Here is a 25,673-nt window from a genome sequence, read left to right as displayed (position 1 = left end):
GACCCATCATAGTATACAAAGTGGAAATAAAGGCCAAAAAAGGCCAAAAACTTCATAATTTAGCATGTCGAAAAAATGGCCAAAAGCGCCATAGTATAGTATGTCGAAAAGTGTTAAATTTGGCATGTCATAAAAATGGCTCTAAACCATCTATTATAGCTTGCAGAGACCCATCATAGTATACAAAGTGAAAACGAAGGCCAAAAAAGGCCAAAAACTTCATAATTTAGCATGTCGAAAAAATGGCCAAAAGCGCCATAGTATAGTATGTCGAAAAATGTTAAATTTGGCATGTCATAAAAATGGCTGAAAACCATCTATTATAGCTTGTAGAGACCCATCATAGTTTACAAAGTGGAAGTAAAGGCCAAAAAAGGCCAAAAACTTCATAATTTAGCACGTTGAAAAAATTGCCAAAAACACCATAGTATAGTATGTCGAAAAGTGTCAAATTTTGGCATGTCATAAAAATGGCTCTAAACCATCTATTATAGCTTGTAGAGACCCATCATGGTATACAAAGTGAAAACGAAGGCCAAAAAAGGCCAAAAACTCCATAATTTAGCATGTCGAAAAAATGGCCAAAAACGCCATAGTATTGTATGTCGTAAAATGTCAAATTTTGGCATGTCATAAAAATGGCTGAAAACTATGTATTATAGCTTGTAGAGACCCATCATAGTATACAAAGTGGAAATAAAGGCCAAGAAAGGCCAAAAACTTCATAATTTAGCACGTTGAAAAAATTGCCAAAAACGCCATAGTATAGTATGTCGAAAAATGTCAAATTTTGGCATGTAATAAAAATGGCTGAAAACCATCTATTATAGCTTGTAGAGACCCATCATAGTATAGAAAGTGAAAACGAAGGCCAAAAAAGGCCAAAAACATCATAATTTAGCATGTCAAAAAAATGGCCAAAAAAGCCATACTATAGTATGTCGAAAAATGACAAATTTTGGCATGTCATAAAAATGGCTGAAAACCATCTATTATAGCTTGGAGAGACCCATCATAGTATACAAAGTGGAAATAAAGGCCAAAAAAGGCCAAAAACTTCATAAATTAGCACGTCGAAAAAATGGCTAAAAATGCCATAGTATAGTATGTCGAAAATGTTAAATTTTGGTATGTCATAAAAATGGCTGAAAACCATGTATTATAGCTTGTAGAGACCCATCATAGTATACAAAGTGGAAATAAAGGCCAAGAAAGGCCAAAAACTTCAGAATTTAGATCGTTGAAAAAATGGCCAAAAACGCCATAGTATAGTATGTCGAAAAATGTCAAATTTTGGCATGTCATAAAAATGGCTGAAAACCATTTATTATAGCTTGTAGAGACCCATCATAGTTTACAAAGTGGAAATAAAGGCCAAGAAAGGCCAAAAACTTCATAATTTAGCATGTTAAAAATAGGGCCAAAAACGCCATAGTATAGTATGTCGAAAAATGTCAAATTTTGGCATGTCATAAAAATGGCTGAAAACCACACATTATACCTTGTAGAGACCCATCATAGTATACAAAGTGAAAACGAAGGCCAAAAAAGGCCAAAACTTCATTATTTAGCATGTCGAAAAATTGCCAAAACGCCATAGTATAGTATGTCGAAAAATGTCAAATTTGGCATGTCATAAAAATGGCTAAAAACCATCTATTATAGCTTGTAGAGACCCATCATAGTATACAAAGTGACAACGAAGGCCAAAAAAGGCCAAAACCTTCATAATTTAGCATGTCAAAAAAATGGCCAAAAGCGCCATAGTATTGTATGTCGAAAAGTGTCAAATTTTGGCATGTCATAAAAATGGCTCTAAACCATCTATTATAGCTTGTAGAGACCCATCATAGTTTACAAAGTGGAAATAAAGGCCAAGAAAGGCCAAAAACTTCATAATTTAGCATGTTAAAAAAAGGGCCAAAAACGCCATAGTATAGTATGTCGAAAAATGTCAAATTTTGGCATTCCATAAAAATGGCTGAAAACCACACATTATAGCTTGTAGAGACCCATCATAGTATACAAAGTGAAAACGAAGGCCAAAAAAGGCCAAAAACTTCATAATTTAGCACGTTGAAAAAATGGCCAAAAGCGCCATAGTATAGTATGTCGAAAAATGTCAAATTTTGGCATGTCATAAAAATGGCTGAAAACCATCTATTATAGCTTGTAGAGACCCATCATAGTATACAAAGTGGAAATAAAGGCCAAGAAAGGCCAAAAACTTAATAAATTAGCACGTCGAAAAAATGGCTAAAAACGCCATAGTATAGTATGTTGAAAATGTTAAATTTTGGCATGTCATAAAAATGGCTGAAAACCATCTATTATAGCTTGTAGAGACCCATCGTAGTATACAAAGTGGAAATAAAGGCCAAAAAAGGCCAAAAACTTCATAATTTAGCACGTTGAAAAAATGGCCAAAAACGCCATAGTATAGTATGTCGAAAAATGTCAAATTTTGGCATGTCATAAAAATGGCTGAAAACCATCTATTATAGCTTGTAGAGACCCATCATAGTTTACAAAGTGGAAATAAAGGCCAAGAAAGGCCAAAAACTTCATAATTTAGCATGTTAAAAATAGGGCCAAAAACGCCATAGTATAGTATGTCGAAAAATGTCAAATTTTGGCATGTCATAAAAATGGCTGAAAACCACACATTATACCTTGTAGAGACCCATCATAGTATACAAAGTGAAAACGAAGGCCAAAAAAGGCCAAAAACGTCATTATTTAGCACGTCGAAAAAATTGCCAAAAACGCCATAGTATAGTATGTCGAAAAATGTCAAATTTTGGCATGTCATAAAAATGGCTAAAAACCACACATTATAGCTTGTAGAGACCCATCATAGTATACAAAGTGACAACGAAGGCCAAAAAAGGCCAAAACCTTCATAATTTAGCATGTCAAAAAAATGGCCAAAAGCGCCATAGTATTGTATGTCGAAAAGTGTCAAATTTTGGCATGTCATAAAAATGGCTCTAAACCATCTATTATAGCTTGTAGAGACCCATCATAGTATACAAAGTGACAACGAAGGCCAAAAAAGGCCAAAAACTTCATAATTTAGCATGTCAAAAAAATGGCCAAAAGCGCCATAGTATAGTATGTCGAAAAATGTTAAATTTTGGCATGTCATAAAAATGGCTGAAAACCATCTATTATAGCTTGTAGAGACCCATCGTAGTATACAAAGTGGAAATAAAGGCCAAAAAAGGCCAAAAACTTCATAATTTAGCACGTTGAAAAAATGGCCAAAAACGCCATAGTATAGTATGTCGAAAAATGTTAAATTTTGGCATGTAATAAAAATGGCTGAAAACCATCTATTATAGCTTGTAGAGACCCATCATAGTATACAAAGTGGAAATAAAGGCCAAGAAAGGCCAAAAACATCATAATGTAGCATGTCAAAAAAATGGCCAAAAAAGCCATAGTATAGAATGGCAAAAAATGTCAAATTTTGGCATGTCATAAAAATGGCTGAAAAACATTTATTATAGCTTGTAGAGACCCATCATAGTTTACAAAGTGGAAATAAAGGCCAAGAAAGGCCAAAAACTTCATAATTTAGCATGTTAAAAAAAGGGCCAAAAACGCCATAGTATAGTATGTCGAAAAATGTCAAATTTTGGCATTCCATAAAAATGGCTGAAAACCACACATTATAGCTTGTAGAGACCCATCATAGTATACAAAGTGAAAGTAAAGGCCAAAAAGGCCAAAAACGTCATTATCTAGCACGTCGAAAAAATTGCCAAAAACGCCATAGTATAGTATGTCGAAAAATGTCAAATTTTGGCATGTCATAAAAATGGCTAAAAACCACACATTATAGCTTGTAGAGACCCATCATAGTATACAAAGTGACAACGAAGGCCAAAAAAGGCCAAAAACTTCATAAATTAGCACGTCGAAAAAATGGCCAAAAACGCCATCGTATAGTATGTCGAAAAATGTGAAATTTTGGCATGTCATAAAAATGGCTGAAAACCATCTATTATAGCTTGTAGAGACCCATCATAGTATACAAAGTGAAAACGAAGACCAAAAAAGGCCAAAAACGCCATAATTTAGCATGTCGAAAAAATGGCCAAAAACGCCATAGTATAGTATGTCGAAAAATGTCAAATTTTGGCATGTCATAAAAATGGCTAAAAACCACACATTATAGCTTGTAGAGACCCATCATAGTATACAAAGTGACAACGAAGGCCAAAAAAGGCCAAAAACTTCATAATTTAGCATGTCATAAAAATGGCTAAAAATGCCATAGTATAGTATGTTGAAAATGTTAAATTTTGGCATGTCATAAAAATGGCTGAAAACCATCTATTATAGCTTGTAGAGACCCATCATAGTATACAAAGTGGAAATAAAGGCCAAGAAAGGCCAAAAACTTCATAAATTAGCACGTCGAAAAAATGGCTAAAAACGCCATAGTATAGTATGTTGAAAATGTCAAATTTTGGCATGTCATAAAAATGGCTGAAAACCATCTATTATAGCTTGTAGAGACCCATCGTAGTTTACAAAGTGGAAGTAAAGGCCAAAAAAGGCCAAAAACTTCATAATTTAGCACGTTGAAAAAATGGCCAAAAACGCCATAGTATAGTGTGTCGAAAAATGTGAAATTTTGGCATGTCATAAAAATGGCTGAAAACCATCTATTATAGCTTGTAGAGACCCATCATAGTATACAAAGTGAAAACGAAGGCCAAAAAAGGCCAAAAACATCATAATTTAGCATGTCAAAAAAATGGCCAAAAAAGCCATAGTATAGTATGTCGAAAAATGACAAATTTTGGCATGTCATAAAAATGGCTGAAAACCATCTATTATAGCTTGTAGAGACCCATCATAGTATACAAAGTGGAAATAAAGGCCAAAAAAGGCCAAAAACTTCAAAAATTAGCACGTCGAAAAAATGGCTAAAAATGCCATAGTATAGTATGTCGAAAATGTTAAATTTTGGTATGTCATAAAAATGGCTGAAAACCATGTATTATAGCTTGTAGAGACCCATCATAGTATACAAAGTGGAAATAAAGGCCAAGAAAGGCCAAAAACTTCAGAATTTACATCGTTGAAAAAATTGCCAAAAACGCCATAGTATAGTATGTCGAAAAATGTCAAATTTTGGCATGTCATAAAAATGGCTGAAAACCACACATTATAGCTTGTAGAGACCCATCATAGTATACAAAGTGGAAATAAAGGCCAAGAAAGGCCAAAAACTTCAGAATTTAGATCGTTGAAAAAATTGCCAAAAACGCCATAGTATAGTATGTCGAAAAATGTCAAATTTTGGCATGTCATAAAAATGGCTGAAAACCATTTATTATAGCTTGTAGAGACCCATCATAGTTTACAAAGTGGAAATAAAGGCCAAGAAAGGCCAAAAACTTCATAATTTAGCATGTTAAAAATAGGGCCAAAAACGCCATAGTATAGTATGTCGAAAAATGTCAAATTTTGGCATGTCATAAAAATGGCTGAAAACCACACATTATACCTTGTAGAGACCCATCATAGTATACAAAGTGAAAACGAAGGCCAAAAAAGGCCAAAAACGTCATTATTTAGCACGTCGAAAAAATTGCCAAAAACGCCATAGTATAGTATGTCGAAAAATGTCAAATTTTGGCATGTCATAAAAATGGCTAAAAACCACACATTATAGCTTGTAGTGACCCATCATAGTATACAAAGTGACAACGAAGGCCAAAAAAGGCCAAAACCTTCATAATTTAGCATGTCAAAAAAATGGCCAAAAGCGCCATAGTATTGTATGTCGAAAAGTGTCAAATTTTGGCATGTCATAAAAATGGCTCTAAACCATCTATTATAGCTTGTAGAGACCCATCATAGTATACAAAGTGACAACGAAGGCCAAAAAAGGCCAAAAACTTCATAATTTAGCATGTCAAAAAAATGGCCAAAAGCGCCATAGTATAGTATGTCGAAAAATGTTAAATTTTGGCATGTCATAAAAATGGCTGAAAACCATCTATTATAGCTTGTAGAGACCCATCGTAGTATACAAAGTGGAAATAAAGGCCAAAAAAGGCCAAAAACTTCATAATTTAGCACGTTGAAAAAATGGCCAAAAACGCCATAGTATAGTATGTCGAAAAATGTCAAATTTTGGCATGTAATAAAAATGGCTGAAAACCATCTATTATAGCTTGTAGAGACCCATCATAGTATACAAAGTGAAAACGAAGGCCAAAAAAGGCCAAAAACATCATAATTTAGCATGTCAAAAAAATGGCCAAAAGCGCCATAGTATAGTATGTCGAAAAATGTCAAATTTTGGCATGTCATAAAAATGGCTGAAAACCATTTATTATAGCTTGTAGAGACCCATCATAGTTTACAAAGTGGAAATAAAGGCCAAGAAAGGCCAAAAACTTCATAATTTAGCATGTTAAAAAAAGGGCCAAAAACGCCATAGTATAGTATGTCGAAAAATGTCAAATTTTGGCATTCCATAAAAATGGCTGAAAACCACACATTATAGCTTGTAGAGACCCATCATAGTATACAAAGTGAAAACGAAGGCCAAAAAAGGCCAAAAACGTCATTATTTAGCACGTCGAAAAAATTGCCAAAAACGCCATAGTATAGTATGTCGAAAAATGTCAAATTTTGGCATGTCATAAAAATGGCTCTAAACCATCTATTATAGCTTGTAGAGACCCATCATAGTATACAAAGTGACAACGAAGGCCAAAAAAGGCCAAAAACTTCATAATTTAGCATGTCAAAAAAATGGCCAAAAGCGCCATAGTATAGTATGTCGAAAAATGTCAAATTTTGGCATGTCATAAAAATGGCTGAAAACCATCTATTATAGCTTGTAGAGACCCATCATAGTATACAAAGTGGAAATAAAGGCCAAGAAAGGCCAAAAACTTCATAAATTAGCACGTCGAAAAAATGGCCAAAAACGCCATAGTATAGTATGTCGAAAAATGTCAAATTTTGGCATGTCATAAAAATGGCTGAAAACCATCTATTATAGCTTGTAGAGACCCATCATAGTTTACAAAGTGGAAATAAAGGCCAAGAAAGGCCAAAAACTTCATAATTTAGCATGTCAAAAAAATGGCCAAAAACGCCATAGTATAGTATGTCGAAAAATGTCAAATTTTGGCATTCCATAAAAATGGCTGAAAACCACACATTATAGCTTGTAGAGACCCATCATAGTATACAAAGTGAAAACGAAGGCCAAAAAAGGCCAAAAACTTCATAATTTAGCACGTTGAAAAAATGGCCAAAAGCGCCATAGTATAGTATGTCGAAAAATGTCAAATTTTGGCATGTCATAAAAATGGCTGAAAACCATCTATTATAGCTTGTAGAGACCCATCATAGTATACAAAGTGGAAATAAAGGCCAAAAAAGGCCAAAAACTTCATAAATTAGCACGTCGAAAAAATGGCTAAAAATGCCATAGTATAGTATGTCGAAAATGTTAAATTTTGGCATGTCATAAAAATGGCTGAAAACCATCTATTATAGCTTGTAGAGACCCATCATAGTATACAAAGTGGAAATAAAGGCCAAAAAAGGCCAAAAACTTCATAATTTAGCACGTTGAAAAAATGGCCAAAAACGCCATAGTATAGTATGTCGAAAAATGTCAAATTTTGGCATGTCATAAAAATGGCTGAAAACCATCTATTATAGCTTGTAGAGACCCATCATAGTATACAAAGTGGAAATAAAGGCCAAGAAAGGCCAAAAACTTCATAATTTAGCACGTTGAAAAAATGGCCAAAAACGCCATAGTATAGTATGTCGAAAAATGTCAAATTTTGGCATGTCATAAAAATGGCTGAAAACCACACATTATAGCTTGTAGAGACCCATCATAGTATACAAAGTGGAAATAAAGGCCAAAAAAGGCCAAAAACGACATTATTTAGCATGTCAAAAAAATGGCCAAAGACGCCATAGTATAGTATGTCAAAAAATTTTATATTTTGGCATGTCATACAAATGGCTGAAAACCACACATCATAGCTTTTAGAGACCAATCATCGTATACAAAGTGGAAATTAAGCCCAAAAAAGGCCAAAAACTTCATAATTTAGCATGTCAAAAAAATGGCCAAAAGCGCCATAGTATAGTATGTCGAAAAATGTCAAATTTTGGCATGTCATAAAAATGGCTGAAAACCATCTATTATAGCTTGTAGAGACCCATCATAGTATACAAAGTGACAACGAAGGCCAAAAAAGGCCAAAAACTTCATAATTTAGCATGTCAAAAAAATGGCCAAAAGCGCCATAGTATAGTATGTCGAAAAATGTCAAATTTTGGCATGTCATAAAAATGGCTGAAAACCATCTATTATAGCTTGTAGAGACCCATCATAGTATACAAAGTGGAAATAAAGGCCAAAAAAGGCCAAAAACGACATTATTTAGCACGTTGAAAAAATTGCTAAAAACACCATAGTATAGTATGTCGAAAAATGTCAAATTTTGGCATGTCATAAAAATGGCTGAAAACCATCTATTATAGCTTGTAGAGACCCATCATAGTATACAAAGTGAAAACGAAGGCCAAAAAAGGCCAAAAACATCATAATTTAGCATGTCAAAAAAATGGCCAAAAAGCATATAGTATAGTATGTCGAAAATGTTAAATTTTGGCATGTCATAAAAATGGCTGAAAACCATCTATTATAGCTTGTAGAGACCCACCATGGTATACAAAGTGGAAATAAAGGCCAAAAACATAATAATTTAGCATGTTGAAAAAATTGGCAAAAACGCCATAGTATAGTATGTCGAAAAATGTCAAATTTTGGCATGTCATAAAAATGGCTAAAAACCACACATTATAGCTTGTAGAGACCCATCATAGTATACAAAGTGAAAACGAAGGCCAAAAAAGGCCAAAAACTTCATAATTTAGCACGTTGAAAAAATTGCCAAAAACGCCATAGTATAGTATGTCGAAAAATGTCAAATTTTGGCATGTCATAAAAATGGCTGAAAACCATCTATTATAGCTTGTAGAGACCCATCATAGTATACAAAGTGAAATAAAGGCCAAAAAGGCCAAAAACTTCATAATTTAGCATGTCAAAAAATGGCCAAAAACGCCATAGTATAGTATGTCGAAAAATGTGAAATTTTGGCATGTCATAAAAATGGCTGAAAACCATCTATTATAGCTTGTAGAGACCCATCATAGTATACAAAGTGAAAACGAAGGCCAAAAAAGGCCAAAAACTTCATAATTTAGCATGTCGAAAAAATGGCCAAAAGCGCCATAGTATAGTATGTCGAAAAATGTCAAATTTTGGCATGTCATAAAAATGGCTGAAAACCATCTATTATAGCTTGTAGAGACCCATCATAGTATACAAAGTGAAAACGAAGGCCAAAAGGCCAAAAACTTCATAATTTAGCATGTCGAAAAAATTGCCAAAAGCGCCATAGTATAGTATGTCGAAAAGTGTCAAATTTTGGCATGTCATAAAAATGGCTGAAAACCATCTATTATAGCTTGTAGAGACCCATCATAGTTTACAAAGTGGAAGTAAAGGCCAAGAAAGGCCAAAAACTTCATAAATTTAGCATGTCAAAAAATGGCCAAAAACGCCATCGTATAGTATGTCGAAAATGTTAAATTTTGGCATGTCATAAAAATGGCTGAAAACCATCTATTATAGCTTGTAGAGACCCATCATAATATATAAAGTGGAAATAAAGGCCAAGAAAGGCCAAAAACCTCATAATTTAGCATGTTAAAAAAAGGGCCAAAAACACCATAGTATAGTATGTCGATAAATGTGAAATTTTGGCATGTCATAAAAATGGCTGAAAACCATCTATTATAGCTTGTAGAGACCCATCATAGTATACAAAGTGAAAACGAAGGCCAAAAAAGGCCAAAAACATCATAATTTAGCATGTCAAAAAAATGGCCAAAAAAGCCATAGTATAGTATGTCGAAAAATGACAAATTTTGGCATGTCATAAAAATGGCTGAAAACCATCTATTATAGCTTGTAGAGACCCATCATAGTATACAAAGTGAAAACAAAGGCCAAAAAGGCCCAAAACGTCATAATTTAGCATGTCAAAAAAATGGCCAAAACGCCATAATATAGTGTGTTTAAAAATGTCAAATTTTGGCATGTCATAAAATGACTGAAAACCATCTATTATAGGTTGTAGAGACCCATCATAGTATACAACGTGGAAATAAAGGCCAAAAAAGGCCAAAAACTTCATAATTTAGCATGTCAAAAAAATGGCCAAAAACGCCATAGTATAGTATGTCGAAAAATGTCAAATTTTGGCATGTCATAAAAATGGCTGAAAACCACACATTATAGCTTGTAGAGACCCATCATAGTATACAAGGTGAAATAAAGGCCAAAAAGGCCAAAAACTTCATAATTTAGCATGTCGAAAAAATGGCCAAAAGCGCCATAGTATAGTATGTCGAAAAATGTCAAATTTTGGCATGTCATAAAAATGGCTGAAAACCACACATTATAGCTTGTAGAGACCCATCATAGTATACAAAGTGGAAATAAAGGCCAAAAAAGGCCAAAAACTTCATAATTTAGCATGTCAAAAAAATGGCCAAAAGCGCCATAGTATAGTATGTCGAAAAATGTCAAATTTTGGCATGTCATAAAAATGGCTGAAAAACATCTATTATAGGTTGTAGAGACCCATCATAGTATACAAAGTGGAAATAAAGGCCAAAAAGGCCAAAAACTTCATAATTTAGCATGTCAAAATGGCCAAAACGCCATAGTATAGTATGTCGAAAAATGTCAAATTTTGGCATGTCATAAAATGGCTGAAAACCATCTATTATAGCTTGTAGAGACCCATCATAGTTTACAAAGTGGAAATAAAGGCCAAGAAAGGCCAAAAACTTCATAATTTAGCATGTCAAAAAAATGGCCAAAAACGCCATAGTATAGTATGTCGAAAAATGTCAAATTTTGGCATGTCATGAAAATGGCTGAAAACCATCTATTATAGGTTTTATAGACCCATCATAGTATACAACGTGGAAATAAAGGCCAAAAAAGGCCAAAAACTTCATAATTTAGCATGTCGAAAAAATGGCCAAAAGCGCCATAGTATAGTATGTCGAAAAATGTCAAATTTTGGCATGTCATAAAAATGGCTGAAAACCATCTATTATAGCTTGTAGAGACCCATCATAGTATACAAAGTGGAAATAAAGGCCAAAAAGGCCAAAAACTTCATAATTTAGCATGTCAAAAAATGGCCAAAAACGCCATAGTATAGTATGTCGAAAATGTCAAATTTTGGCATGTCATAAAATGGCTGAAAACCACACATTATAGCTTGTAGAGACCCATCATAGTATACAAAGTGAAAACTAAAGCCAAAAAAGGCCAAAAACATCATAATTTAGCATGTCAAAAAAATGGCCAAAAACGCCATAGTATAGTATGTTGAAAAATGTCAAATTTTGGCATGTCATAAAAATGGCTGAAAACCATCTATTATAGCTTGTAGAGACCCATCATAGTATACAACGTGGAAATAAAGGCCAAAAAAGGCCAAAAACTTCATAATTTAGCATGTCGAAAAAATGGCCAAAACGCCATAGTATAGTATGTCGAAAATGTCAAATTTTGGCATGTCATAAAAATGGCTGAAAACCATCTATTATAGGTTGTAGAGACCCATCATAGTATACAACGTGGAAATAAAGGCCAAAAAAGGCCAAAAACTTCATAATTTAGCATGTCAAAAAAATGGCCAAAAACGCCATAGTATAGTATGTCGAAAAATGTCAAATTTTGGCATGTCATAAAAATGGCTGAAAACCATCTATTATAGGTTGTAGAGACCCATCATAGTTTACAAAGTGGAAATAAAGCCCAAAAAGGCCAAAAACTTCATAATTTAGCATGTCAAAAAATGGCCAAAAACGCCATAGTATAGTATGTCGAAAAATGTCAAATTTTGGCATGTCATAAAAATGGCTGAAAACGGCATATTATAGGTTTTATAGACCCATCATAGTATACAACGTGGAAATAAAGGCCAAAAAAGGCCAAAAACTTCATAATTTAGCATGTCAAAAAAATGGCCAAAAACGCCATAGTATAGTATGTCGAAAAATGTCAAATTTTGGCATGTCATAAAAATGGCTGAAAACCATCTATTATAGCTTGTAGAGACCCATCATAGTATACAAAGTGGAAATAAAGGCCAAAAAGGCCAAAAACTTCATAATTTAGCATGTCAAAAAATGGCCAAAACGCCACAGTATAGCATGTCGAAAAATGTCAAATTTTGGCATGTCATAAAAATGGCTGAAAACCACATAGTATAGCTTTTATAGAGCCATCATAATATACAACGTGGAAATGAAGGCCAAAAAAGGCCAAAAACTTCATAATTTAGCACGTTGAAAAAATGGCCAAAAACGCCATAGTATAGTATGTCGAAAAATGTCAAATTTTGGCATGTCATAAAAATGGCTGAAAACCATCTATTATAGCTTGTATAGACCCATCATAGTTTACAAAGTGGAAATAAAGGCCAAAAAGGCCAAAAACTTCATAATTTAGCATGTCAAAAAATGGCCAAAAACGCCATAGTATAGTATGTCGAAAATGTCAAATTTTGGCATGTCATAAAAATGGCTGAAAACCATCTATTATAGGTTTTATAGACCCATCATAGTATACAATGTGGAAATAAAGGCCAAAAAAGGCCAAAAACTTCATAATTTAGCATGTCAAAAAAATGGCCAAAAACGCCATAGTATAGTATGTCGAAAAATGTCAAATTTTGGCATGTCAGAAAAATAGCTGAAAACCATCTATTATAGGTTTTATAGACCCATCATAGTATACAACGTGGAAATAAAGGCCAAAAAGGCCAAAACTTCATAATTTAGCATGTCAAAAAAATGGCCAAAAACGCCATAGTATAGTATGTCGAAAAATGTCAAATTTTGGCATGTCATAAAAATGGCTGAAAACCATCTATTATAGCTTGTAGAGACCCATCATAGTATACAAAGTGGAAATAAAGGCCAAAAAAGGCCAAAAACTTCATAATTTAGCACGTTGAAAAAATGGCCAAAAACGCCATAGTATAGTATGTCGAAAAATGTCAAATTTTGGCATGTCATAAAAATGGCTGAAAACCATCTATTATAGCTTGTAGAGACCCATCATAGTATACAAAGTGGGAATAAAGGCCAAAAACGTCCCACAACTTCATAATTTAGCATGTCAAAAAAATGGCCAAAAACGCCATAGTATAGTATGTCGAAAAATGTCAAATTTTGGCATGTCATAAAAATGGCTGAAAACCGCATATTATAGGTTTTATAGACCCATCATAGTATACAACGTGGAAATAAAGGCCAAAAAAGGCCAAAAACTTCATAATTTAGCATGTCAAAAAAATGGCCAAAAACGCCATAGTATAGTATGTCGAAAAATGTCCAATTTTGGCATGTAATAAAAACGGCTGAAAACCATCTATTATAGCTTGTAGAGACCCATCATAGTATACAAAGTGAAAACGAAGGCCAAAAAAGGCCAAAAACTTCATAATTTAGCATGTCGAAAAAATGGCCAAAAACGCCATAGTATAGTATGTCGAAAAATGTCAAATTTTGGCATGTCATAAAAATGGCTGAAAACGGCATATTATAGGTTTTATAGACCCATCATAGTATACAACGTGGAAATAAAGGCCAAAAAAGGCCAAAAACTTCATAATTTAGCATGTCAAAAAAATGGCCAAAAACGCCATAGTATAGTATGTCGAAAAATGTCAAATTTTGGCATGTCATAAAAATGGCTGAAAACCATCTATTATAGCTTGTAGAGACCCATCATAGTATACAAAGTGAAAACGAAGGCCAAAAAAGGCCAAAAACTTCATAATTTAGCATGTCAAAAAAATGGCCAAAAACGCCATAGTATAGTATGTCGAAAAATGTCAAATTTTGGCATGTCATAAAAATGGCTGAAAACGGCATATTATAGGTTTTATAGACCCATCATAGTATACAACGTGGAAATAAAGGCCAAAAAAGGCCAAAAACTTCATAATTTAGCATGTTAAAAAAATGGCCAAAAACGCCATAGTATAGTATGTCGAAAAATGTCAAATTTTGGCATGTCATAAAAATGGCTGAAAACCGCATATTATAGGTTTTATAGACCCATCATAGTATACAACGTGGAAATGAACGCCAAAAAAGGCCAAAAACGTCATTATTTAGCAGGTTGAAAAAATGGCCAAAAACGCCATAGTATAGTATGTCGAAAAATGTTAAATTTTGGCATGTCATAAAAATGGCTGAAAACCATCTATTATAGCTTGTAGAGACCCATCATAGTATACAAAGTTTAAACGAAGGCCAAAAAAGGCCAAAAACATCATAATTTAGCATGTCGAAAAAATGGCCAAAAACGCCATAGTATAGTATGTCGAAAAATGTCAAATTTTGGCATGTCATAAAAATGGCTGAAAACGGCATATTATAGGTTTTATAGACCCATCATAGTATACAACGTGGAAATAAAGGCCAAAAAAGCCAAAAACTTCATAATTTAGCATGTCAAAAAAATGGCCAAAAACGCCATAGTATAGTATGTTGAAAAATGTCAAATTTTGGCATGTCATAAAAATGGCTGAAAACCATCTATTATAGCTTGTAGAGACCCATCATAGTATACAAAGTGAAAACGAAGGCCAAAAAAGGCCAAAAACATCATAATTTAGCACGTTGAAAAAATGGCCAAAAACGCCATAGTATAGTATGTCGAAAAATGTCAAATTTTGGCATGTCATAAAAATGGCTGAAAACCGCATATTATAGGTTTTATAGACCCATCATAGTATACAACGTGGAAATAAAGGCCAAAAAAGGCCAAAAACTTCATAATTTAGCATGTCAAAAAAATGGCCAAAAACGCCATAGTATAGTATGTCGAAAAATGTCAAATTTTGGCATGTCATAAAAATGGCTGAAAACGGCATATTATAGGTTTTATAGACCCATCATAGTATACAACGTGGAAATAAAGGCCAAAAAAGCCAAAAACTTCATAATTTAGCATGTTAAAAAAATGGCCAAAAACGCCATAGTATAGTATGTCGAAAAATGTCAAATTTTGGCATGTCATAAAAATGGCTGAAAACGGCATATTATAGGTTTTATAGACCCATCATAGTATACAACGTGGAAATGAACGCCAAAAAAGGCCAAAAACGTCATTATTTAGCAGGTTGAAAAAATGGCCAAAAACGCCATAGTATAGTATGTCGAAAAATGTCAAATTTTGGCATGTCATAAAAATGGCTGAAAACCACACATTATACCTTGTAGAGACCCATCATAGTATACAATGTGGAAATAAAGGCCAAAAAAGGCCAAAAACTTCATAATTTAGCATGTCAAAAAAATGGCCAAAAACGCCATAGTATAGTATGTCGAAAAACGTCTAATCTTGACATGCCATGAAAATGGCTGAAAACTATATTATAGGTTTTATAGACCCATCATAGTATACAACGTGGAAATAAAGGCCAAAAAAGCCAAAAACTTCATAATTTAGCATGTCAAAAAAATGGCCAAAAACGCCATAGTATAGTATGTCGAAAAATGTCAAATTTTGGCATGTCATAAAAATGGCTGAAAACCATCTATTATAGCTTGTAGAGACCCATCATAGTATACAAAGTGAAAACGAAGACCAAAAAAGGCCAAAAACGCCATAATTTAGCATGTCGAAAAAATGGCCAAAAACGCCATAGTATAGTATGTCGAAAAATGTCAAATTTTGGCATGTCATAAAAATGGCTGAAAACCATGTATTATACCTTGTAGAGACCCATCATAGTATACAAAGTGGAAATAAAGGCCAAAAAAGGCCAAAAACTTCATAATTTAGCAGGTTGAAAAAATGGCCAAAAACGCCATAGTATAGTATGTCGAAAAATGTCAAATTTTGGCATGTCATAAAAATGGCTGAAAACCGCATATTATAGGTTTTATAGACCCATCATAGTATACAACGTGGAAATGAACGCCAAAAAAGGCCAAAAACGTCATTATTTAGCAGGTTGAAAAAATGGCCAAAAACGCCATAGTATAGTATGTCGAAAAATGTCAAATTTTGGCATGTCATAAAAATGGCTGAAAACCATCTATTATAGCTTGTAGAGACCCATCATAGTATACAAAGTTTAAACGAAGGCCAAAAAAGGCCAAAAACATCATAATTTAGCATGTCGAAAAAATGGCCAAAAACGCCATAGTATAGTATGTCGAAAAATGTCAAATTTTGGCATGTCATAAAAATGGCTGAAAACCGCATATTATAGGTTTTATAGACCCATCATAGTATACAACATGGAAATGAACGCCAAAAAAAGCCAAAAACTTCATTATTTAGCAGGTTGAAAAAATGGCCAAAAACGCCATAGTATAGTATGTCGAAAAATGTCAAATTTTGGCATGTCATAAAAATGGCTGAAAACCATCTATTATAGCTTGTAGAGACCCATCATAGTTTAAAAAGTGAAAACGAAGGCCAAAAAAGGCCAAAAACTTCATAATTTAGTATGTCGAAAAAATGGCCAAAAACGCCATAGTATAGTATGTCGAAAAATGTCAAATTTTGGCATGTCATAAAAATGGCTGAAAACCGCATATTATAGGTTTTATAGACCCATCATAGTATACAACGTGGAAATAAAGGCCAAAAAAGGCCCAAAACTTCATAATTTAGCATGTCAAAAAAATGGCCAAAAACGCCATAGTATAGTATGTCGAAAAATGTCAAATTTTGGCATGTCATAAAAATGGCTGAAAACCATCTATTATAGCTTGTAGAGACCCATCATAGTATACAACGTGGAAGCAAAGGCCACAAAAGGCCAAAAACTTCATAATTTAGCATGTCAAAAAAAATGGCCAAAAACGTCATAGTATAGTATGTCGAAAAATGTCAAATTTTGGCATGTCATAAAAATGGCTGAAAACCATCTATTATAGCTTGTAGAGACCCATCATAGTATACAAAGTGAAAACGAAGGCCAAAAAAGGCCAAAAACTTCATAATTTAGCATGTCGAAAAAATGGCCAAAAACGCCATAGTATAGTATGTCGAAAAACGACAAATTTTGGCATGTCATACAAATGGCTGAAAACCAAATATTATAGCTTGTAGAGACCCATCATATTATTAAAAGTGGAAACAAAGGCCAAAAAAGGCCAAAAACTTAATATTTTAGCATGTGAAAAGAATGGCCAAAAACGCCATAGTATAGTATGTCAAAAAATGTCAAATTTTGGCATGTCATAACAATGGCTGAAAACCAGATATTATAGCGCTTAGAGACCCATGATAGTATACAAAGTGGAAATAAAGGACAAAAAAGGCCAAAAACTTCATAATTTAGCAGGTTGAAAAAATGGCCAAAAACGCCATAGTATAGTATGTCGAAAAATGTCAAATTTTGGCATGTCATAAAAATGGCTGAAAACCATCTATTATAGCTTGTAGAGACCCATCATAGTATACAAAGTTTAAACGAAGGCCAAAAAAGGCCAAAAACATCATAATTTAGCATGTCAAAAAAATGGCCAAAAACGCCATAGTATAGTATGTCGAAAAATGTCAAATTTTGGCATGTCATAAAAATGGCTGAAAACCGCATATTATAGGTTTTATAGACCCATCATAGTATACAACATGGAAATGAACGCCAAAAAAAGCCAAAAACTTCATTATTTAGCAGGTTGAAAAAATGGCCAAAAACGCCATAGTATAGTATGTCGAAAAACGACAAATTTTGGCATGTCATACAAATGGCTGAAAACCAAATATTATAGCTTGTAGAGACCCATCATATTATTAAAAGTGGAAACAAAGGCCAAAAAAGGCCAAAAACTTAATATTTTAGCATGTGAAAAGAATGGCCAAAAACGCCATAGTATAGTATGTCAAAAAATGTCAAATTTTGGCATGTCATAAAAATGGCTGAAAACCAGATATTATAGCGCTTAGAGACCCATGATAGTATACAAAGTGGAAATAAAGGACAAAAAAGGCCAAAAACTTCATAATTTAGCAGGTTGAAAAAATGGCCAAAAACGCCATAGTATAGTATGTCGAAAAATGTCAAATTTTGGCATGTCATAAAAATGGCTGAAAACCATCTATTATAGCTTGTAGAGACCCATCATAGTATACAAAGTGGAAATAAAGGCCAAGAAAGGCCAAAAACTTCAGAATTTAGATCGTTGAAAAAATTGCCAAAAACGCCATAGTATAGTATGTCGAAAAATGTCAAATTTTGGCATGTCATAAAAATGGCTGAAAACCGCATATTATAGGTTTTATAGACCCATCATAGTATACAACGTGGAAATAAAGGCCAAAAAAAGCCAAAAACTTCATTATTTAGCAGGTTGAAAAAATGGCCAAAAACGCCATAGTATAGTATGTCGAAAAATGTCAAATTTTGGCATGTCATAAAAATGGCTGAAAACCATCTATTATAGCTTGTAGAGACCCATCATAGTATACAACGTGGAAGCAAAGGCCACAAAAGGCCAAAAACTTCATAATTTAGCATGTCAAAAAAAATGGCCAAAAACGTCACAGTATAGAATGTCGAAAAATGTCAAATTTTGGCATGTCATAAAAATGGCTGAAAACCATCTATTATAGCTTGTAGAGACCCATCATAGTATACAAAGTGAAAACGAAGGCCACAAAAGGCAAAAACTTCATAATTTAGCATGTCGAAAAAATGGCCAAAAACGCCATAGTATAGTATGTCGAAAAACGACAAATTTTGGCATGTCATACAAATGGCTGAAAACCAAATATTATAGCTTGTAGAGACCCATCATATTATTAAAAGTGGAAACAAAGGCCAAAAAAGGCCAAAAACTTAATATTTTAGCATGTGAAAAGAATGGCCAAAAACGCCATAGTATAGTATGTCAAAAAATGTCAAATTTTGGCATGTCATAAAAATGGCTGAAAACCAGATATTATAGCGCTTAGAGACCCATGATAGTATACAAAGTGGAAATAAAGGACAAAAAAGGCCAAAAACTTCATAATTTAGCATGTCGAAAAAGTGGCCAAAAACGCCATAGTATAGTATGTCGAAAAATGTCAAATTTTGGCATGTCATAAAAATGGCTGAAAATGACATATTACAACTTGCAGAGACCCATCATTGTATACAGAGTGGAAATAAAGACAGAAAAAGGCCCAAAACTTCATAATTTAGCATGTTGAAAAGCTTACCAAAAAGGCCATAGTATTGTATGTCAAAAAATGTCAAATTTTGGCATGTAATAAAAATGGTTTCATAATTTAGCATGTTGAAAAAATGGTCAAAAATGCAATAGTATAGGCCAAAAACTTAATAATTTAACATGTCGAAAAAATGGCCAAAATTGCACAAATACAGTATTTTGAAAAATGTAAAATTTTAGCATGTCATAAAAATGGCTGAACAACACATATTATAGCTTGTAGACACCTATCGTAGCATACAAAGTGGAAATAAAGGCTGAAAAGGCCCAATTTAGGATGTCGAAAAAATGGCCAAAAGTGCCATAGTATAGTATGTCGAAAAATTGTAACTTTTGGCATGTCAAAAAAAGGGGTGAAAACCACTTATTATGGCTTGTAGAGACCCATCGTAGATTACAAAGTGGAAATAAAGGCCAAAAAAGGCCAAAAACTTCATAATTTAGCATGTCGAAAAAATGGCCAAAAACGCAAAAGCATAGTATGTCGAAAAATGTCAAAATTGGAAATGTTACGAAAATGGCGGAAAAACACATATTATGGCTTGTAGAGACCATCATAGTATACAAAGTGGAAATAAATTCCAAAAAGGCCAAAAAACGTCATAATTTAGTATGTTGAAAAAATGGCCAAAATCGAAATATCACAAAAATCGCTGAAAATGACATATTATAGCTTGTAGAGGCCAATTATAGTATACAAAGTGGAAATAAAGGCCAAAAAATGTCCAAAACCTTCTTTATTAAGCATGTTGAAAAAATGGCCAAAAATGCCATTGTATAGTATGTTAAAAAATCCAAAATTTTGAAATGTTATGAAAATGGTGGAAAACCACATATTATGGTTTGCAGAGACCCATCATACTATACAAAGTGTAAATAAAGGCAAAAAAGGCCAAAAACTTCATAAATTAACATGTTAAAATGGCCAACAAAGCCATAGTATAGTATGTCTGAAAATGTCAAATTTTGGTATGTCAAAAAAATGACTGAAAACCACATATTATGGCTTTGTGTGATTTTGGGATGACATACTATACGATGACATTTTTTGCGATTTTGGATGACATACTATGCTATGATGATTTTTTGTGATTTTGGACAACATACCATACTACAACATATTTTGTGCGATTTTGGACGATAAACTATATTATGCCAACTTCTTGCGATTTTGGACGATATACTATACTATGATATTTTTTGTGCAATTTTGGACAACATACTATACTATGACGTGCTTTAGTTGTTACGACCTTGGACGTCGTATACTATGACGTTTATCATGCAATTTTTGACAACATACTATAACGACCTTTTTGTGGAAGTTTAGTCGACATAGTATAAGATGACTTTTTAAGACTTTTTTTGTGTTTGGACAAAATACGACAATTGTCTTGCTGTTTTGGACTTCATACTATACTTTGAAGTTTTTATGCAATTTTGGGATGACATACTATACTATGATGTTTTCGTGCAATTGTGGACGACATACTATATCATAATGCTTGAGTGCGATTTTGGACGACATACAATACCTTGACGTTTTTGCTTGATTTTGAATGACATACTATACTATGACAATTTTTGTGATTTTGGAGGACATACTTTACTATGACGTGCTTTAGTTGTTACGACCTTGGATGTCGTATACTATGACTTTTGTCGTGCAATTTTTGACAACATAATATAACATGACCTGTTTGTGGAAGTTTAGACGACACAGTATAAGATTACTTTTTTTGTGGGGTTTGGACAACATACTATATTATGACAATTGTCTTGCTATTTTGGTCTTCATACTATACTTTGAGGTTTTTATGCAATTTTGGGACGACATGATATACTATGATGTTTTCGTGCAATTTTGGACGACATACTATATCATAATGCTTGTGTGCAATTTTGGATGACATACAATTCCATGATGTTTTTTGCTTGATTTTGAATGACATACTATACTATGACAATTTTGTGATTTTGGAGGACATACTACGCTATGATGGTTTTTGTGCCACTTTGGATGACATTGTACACTACGACGTTTTATGCGATTTTTTAACATAATATACTATGATGTTTTTGTGAGATTTTGGATTACATACTTTACTATGACGATTTTTTGCGATTTTGGATGACATACTATAGTATGATTTTTTTTGTGCAATTTTGGACAACACACTATATAATGACATTTTTTTTGTGATTTTGGATGATATAATATACTATAAAATTTGTTGTGTTTTATACTGTTAGATCTCCATCTTGTTACATCACTATCTTCCTTTAAATCACTTTTAAAAACTTATTTTTATCGAAAGGCATTCTTATAATCTCTTTATAACAGATTGATTTATTAATATATGGTACCTGAGTCTTGCATTGCACTGTTTTTATTTTGTTTCTCAATCACTGATTCTAAATTTTCTTGTGCTGTATTTTTAAAAAAAATTTCCGATAACTTTTTCTGTATTTTTGTGATTTTTAAGTGTACATCACTTGAAATGTTGGTTTTGATAAGTGCTATATAAATAAACTTTATTATTATTATTTTTATCTTTTATTGTAATTGCTATTGCTACTAATTACTACACTCTGACCACAACGTGTCACTGTGGGACAGGGTATTGAAAGAGGGACAGGTGTGAAGAAGAGGTGTGGCAGCAGACAATAAAGAGGAGAGAGGAAGGGAAGTATGCACGCTGCAAGATGTATGCTACGAGAGTCACGCGCTGTTACTTGTGGTTTACTTGATTCACTGACAATGTTTTTGTGCAATTTTGGACGACACTATAAAATTACTTTTTTGTGCAATTTTGGACGACATAGTATACTATGATTAATTTGTGCCATTTTTAATTAATATTCTAGGACTACCTCATGGTCTCATGGACTTACTCATCCTCATGACTTTTTTTAAATTGCTATTTTAGACAAAATGCTTAAAAAAACAGGTAAAACAAACAAACAAACAAAAGAACACACTGTAGCTGCTTGATTGATCAACAGAGAAACGCTACGCTGTTTACAAGGCCTGAATGTGCAACCCCACTATTTCAAAATATCACATCATTTTCATTTCTATTTCTATCTGGTAACCTGCCTACTATATGGGGTGGATGCATTAACAGATCTCAGGCTTAGATACATGTCCCTAGGGCTTATGTACCACTTCTAAGGAGACTATATTAGAAGTGTTTGTGTAAGTGTGGCTGTAGTGACTCTGGTGCTCCCCTGACTCTGCAACTTGCTGGTAAATTTTGGCACCTATTCATTACAAATCTCAACATCTCAAGATAGATCCAGACATCTTTTACAAACATTCATGGTTCAAGAAGATGCATCTCAACGACTCATGATTCCGTTTTTTTCCGCTAGCTCCATCATAACATTGTATTTTGTGCTAAATTGTTTTGACAGCTATTGAATGGATTGCTTTAACATTTTTATTCATTCAATACTTCAATTTATGACCAAATTCCTGCAAAACTAATGTTCCTATCAGCTGTTTGTGTTTCATGTTGACTCAGCACTTGATCCTTGTGTGTGATGTAGCTAAAAGGATCATCAGTAAGGGATCACTGCTGTTTCTCCAGGGCTGCTATCTTCAGTGCCTGTGACCTTGCCTTTCTATTTTGTCTTTTTTTCCCTGTCCTTTTTATGCCTTGCTGCAAAACCAATTGCCATTTGGGGACAAATTAAGTTGAAGTTGAGGTGAGTTGAAGTTGAGTTGATTTGAGTTGAGCTTAACCTGTGACCTGTGTGTTAGCATGCTCACTCTACACACACAGAGCACACTCTAAGCTAAAATGGTGAACATGGTAAACATTTCACATAAGCACTGTAAGCATGTTAGCATGCTGACGTTAACGTTTTTCCCAAAGCACTGCAAGTAGCTACAGCCTCTGAGAGCAGATAGCATGGCTGCAGAGTCTGGGTGTTTTTAGCTTTTGCTGTAATTACTCTTGATATCAGTAGCTGTGTGTTTAAAGAAGCTGTAAGTATCCTACAATTATTTGCTATAAATGTATGTCTATTTTTGTTTATTTGTTTATATACATGTATCTCTATTAAACTATTCAAAGAGATAGCTTGTCCCTCTGGGCTTAAACAAACCAAATTTCTACATATATTCAGAAGCTCAAGAAAAGCTAATGGAGAATTATATACTTTTATTTTAATCATTTGGTTACATCCTACATGTTTGCAGTTACTATGTATTGTGTATTCCTTATCTGTCCTCCTTTACTGTTGATACTCGCTGTATATATTGACAGGACACCTTTCTCTCTAAAGCATCTTTACCAGTGCTTAAGTTGTGGTGAGGATAAACAAAGATAATTTTGCGGAGACATAGTTGAAAACAAATCAGTACTCACCCTGCAGTGAATTAATTTAGCTCCCTGTCAGTGACGCTGGTGTAATCTCCTATGTAAAAAACAATTACGTTTTTTTTTTTTTATTTGGCTCAAACCCCTACGCGTCATTAGAAGTTAAGTAGTCCTCCAGCTTGTTATCTGAATATGGACTCTTCAGCGTGATAACTCTGCCATAATATAACAAAATTATTATATTTTGATATAAGCATAGTAAACTAGGAATGCACATGCAAAAAATGGCAATATGCTTGTATATCAGTTGACATTTCAAACACTATAATAACTGTCAATCTCCAGAGAAAAGAAACAGAAATCAAAACAAGATGTTTCCACTGCTGTTCTGTTGAAAATGTTTTTATATATCAGAAGTAATGGTGCCACATATTTTGTGACACATTCATATGAGACCGCGCTTTTCTTCCTGCAGTGATTTGCCTCGGGACACCGTCTGGTATGGTTCAGTTAGTTTGTGAGTGGGTGATAAGTTGCCCTTGAATGAAGTCATCAGTGGTGAATGAACGACACAGTCTAAACTCTCCATCACACAGATGAAGGGAGGAGACAAAGAGAAACAGCACAATTACCCGCCTGAGGGGTAATAAATGCCTCTCCCTTGGAAGCAATTCCTTCCCTGTGCAACACACTGAACCATTTACCAATTATCTTTTACCTACAGGGTAACATACAGGGTCACTTACTGTAAAGCTGTTCTACAAATAGAGGAGGCTTTGTGTAAGTAACTGCTACTACAGCTTTGTTTTTCCCAACCAGCCATGAAAATTGACTTTAATATTTATATCAAATGCATGGTAGAGCGCGTAGAGTTTAACAACATTGTGATGATAATAAAGTGATATATTTAGCATTTTTATTTGTTATATACTGTTAGTCATCAAAATGTAGTGATCACTACAAGGCACTGTATTTTTAGGTTGTTTGCTTTCGAAACTTAGAAATTGTTAGAACTTAGTCCTTGAATGTGCATGTACTGCTGCCCATGGCAACAATACTCTACAGCAAATCTTGTACCATAATGAGTCATAATTATGTGGGTAGAATTAACATTTACAAATGCGCACTTGAACTGTCAACAAAGGGGGTATAACTTCATCACTATTCTTTACAAGCTGTTTGCAGATGATCAGCTAGTTATTAGGCATCTGCAAATGTTTTATGACATTTATAAAAGGTTACTGAAACGACATCAGGCGATGTCATGAATGGGCTTGCCATTTCAGCTTTTGTCAGGATAATACACAGCAATTGTGCATGCATTGGTTCAGCTAATCACCTATCAAACTAAAGAGACAACAATTTTTTTTCAGAGTGAGGGGAGGTCGGCGTCTGACCTGTCTTTTCCTGTGTGCGACGGCTGCCCCGGCCGCCAGGGTGGCGGCGGCTGGCTGGGGCGGGGGGCTAGTAGGGGCGGTTAGCGTCCTTTGGCCTCTTCAGCTGCACCTTGAGTCTTTTCATGCCAATCTGGAAGCCGTTCATTGATTGGATGGCAGCTTGGGCACTACCTGGGTTGTCGAAGCTCACAAACCCTGGGGGAAAGGCCAAAAGAGAGAGAGAGAAAAGACGAGGATGTGGTTAGATGAAGAGGCGAGGACAGTTTGGGATCACAAAAGAATGGATAATGAAAATGAGTTCAATAAGATGAAGCAGTCTTTTACATAAATTTATAATTAGAAATATTTTAAAAGTGTGATATAATTTAATCTGTACATAAAACACATACCAGTGTATATCAAATACTACAGCTATATGATACAGCACTTCATAAGCATTAATAAGGCTAACATACAGTATGACAACAACAAAAGATCACAATTAAAACAGAGCGCAGCATGCAACCAAAATCACAATATGAACTTGGTGATGGGATGTAAAACCAAAACATCGACGTGGTTGTGCTACTTTTGTGTTTCGGCTTTTAACTTCCACTCG

The 25,673-nt window shown here is 33.9% G+C and overlaps 1 protein-coding gene across 5 annotated transcripts in view; it reads right to left on the bottom strand.

Moving 5' to 3' along the window:
- Positions 1-25,673, bottom strand: part of celf4 (CUGBP, Elav-like family member 4) — a 139,244-nt gene that overhangs the window by 17,834 nt on the left and 95,737 nt on the right. For all 5 annotated transcript variants that reach the window (XM_042501820.2, XM_088086082.1, XM_088086083.1 and 2 more), the window contains one exon: positions 25,076-25,270. In XM_042501820.2, the coding sequence (XP_042357754.1) occupies positions 25,143-25,270 (128 nt within the window). In that variant the 3' untranslated portion in view covers positions 25,076-25,142. The remainder of the gene's footprint in view (positions 1-25,075; positions 25,271-25,673) is intronic.

This window comes from Plectropomus leopardus, chromosome 2, assembly GCF_026936395.1.
Source record: "Plectropomus leopardus strain MGB_pleo_1.0 chromosome 2, ASM2693639v1, whole genome shotgun sequence".
NCBI classification, from domain to species: Eukaryota; Metazoa; Chordata; class Actinopteri; order Perciformes; family Serranidae; genus Plectropomus; species Plectropomus leopardus.
This window is presented reverse-complemented; position numbering and strand designations above follow the sequence as displayed.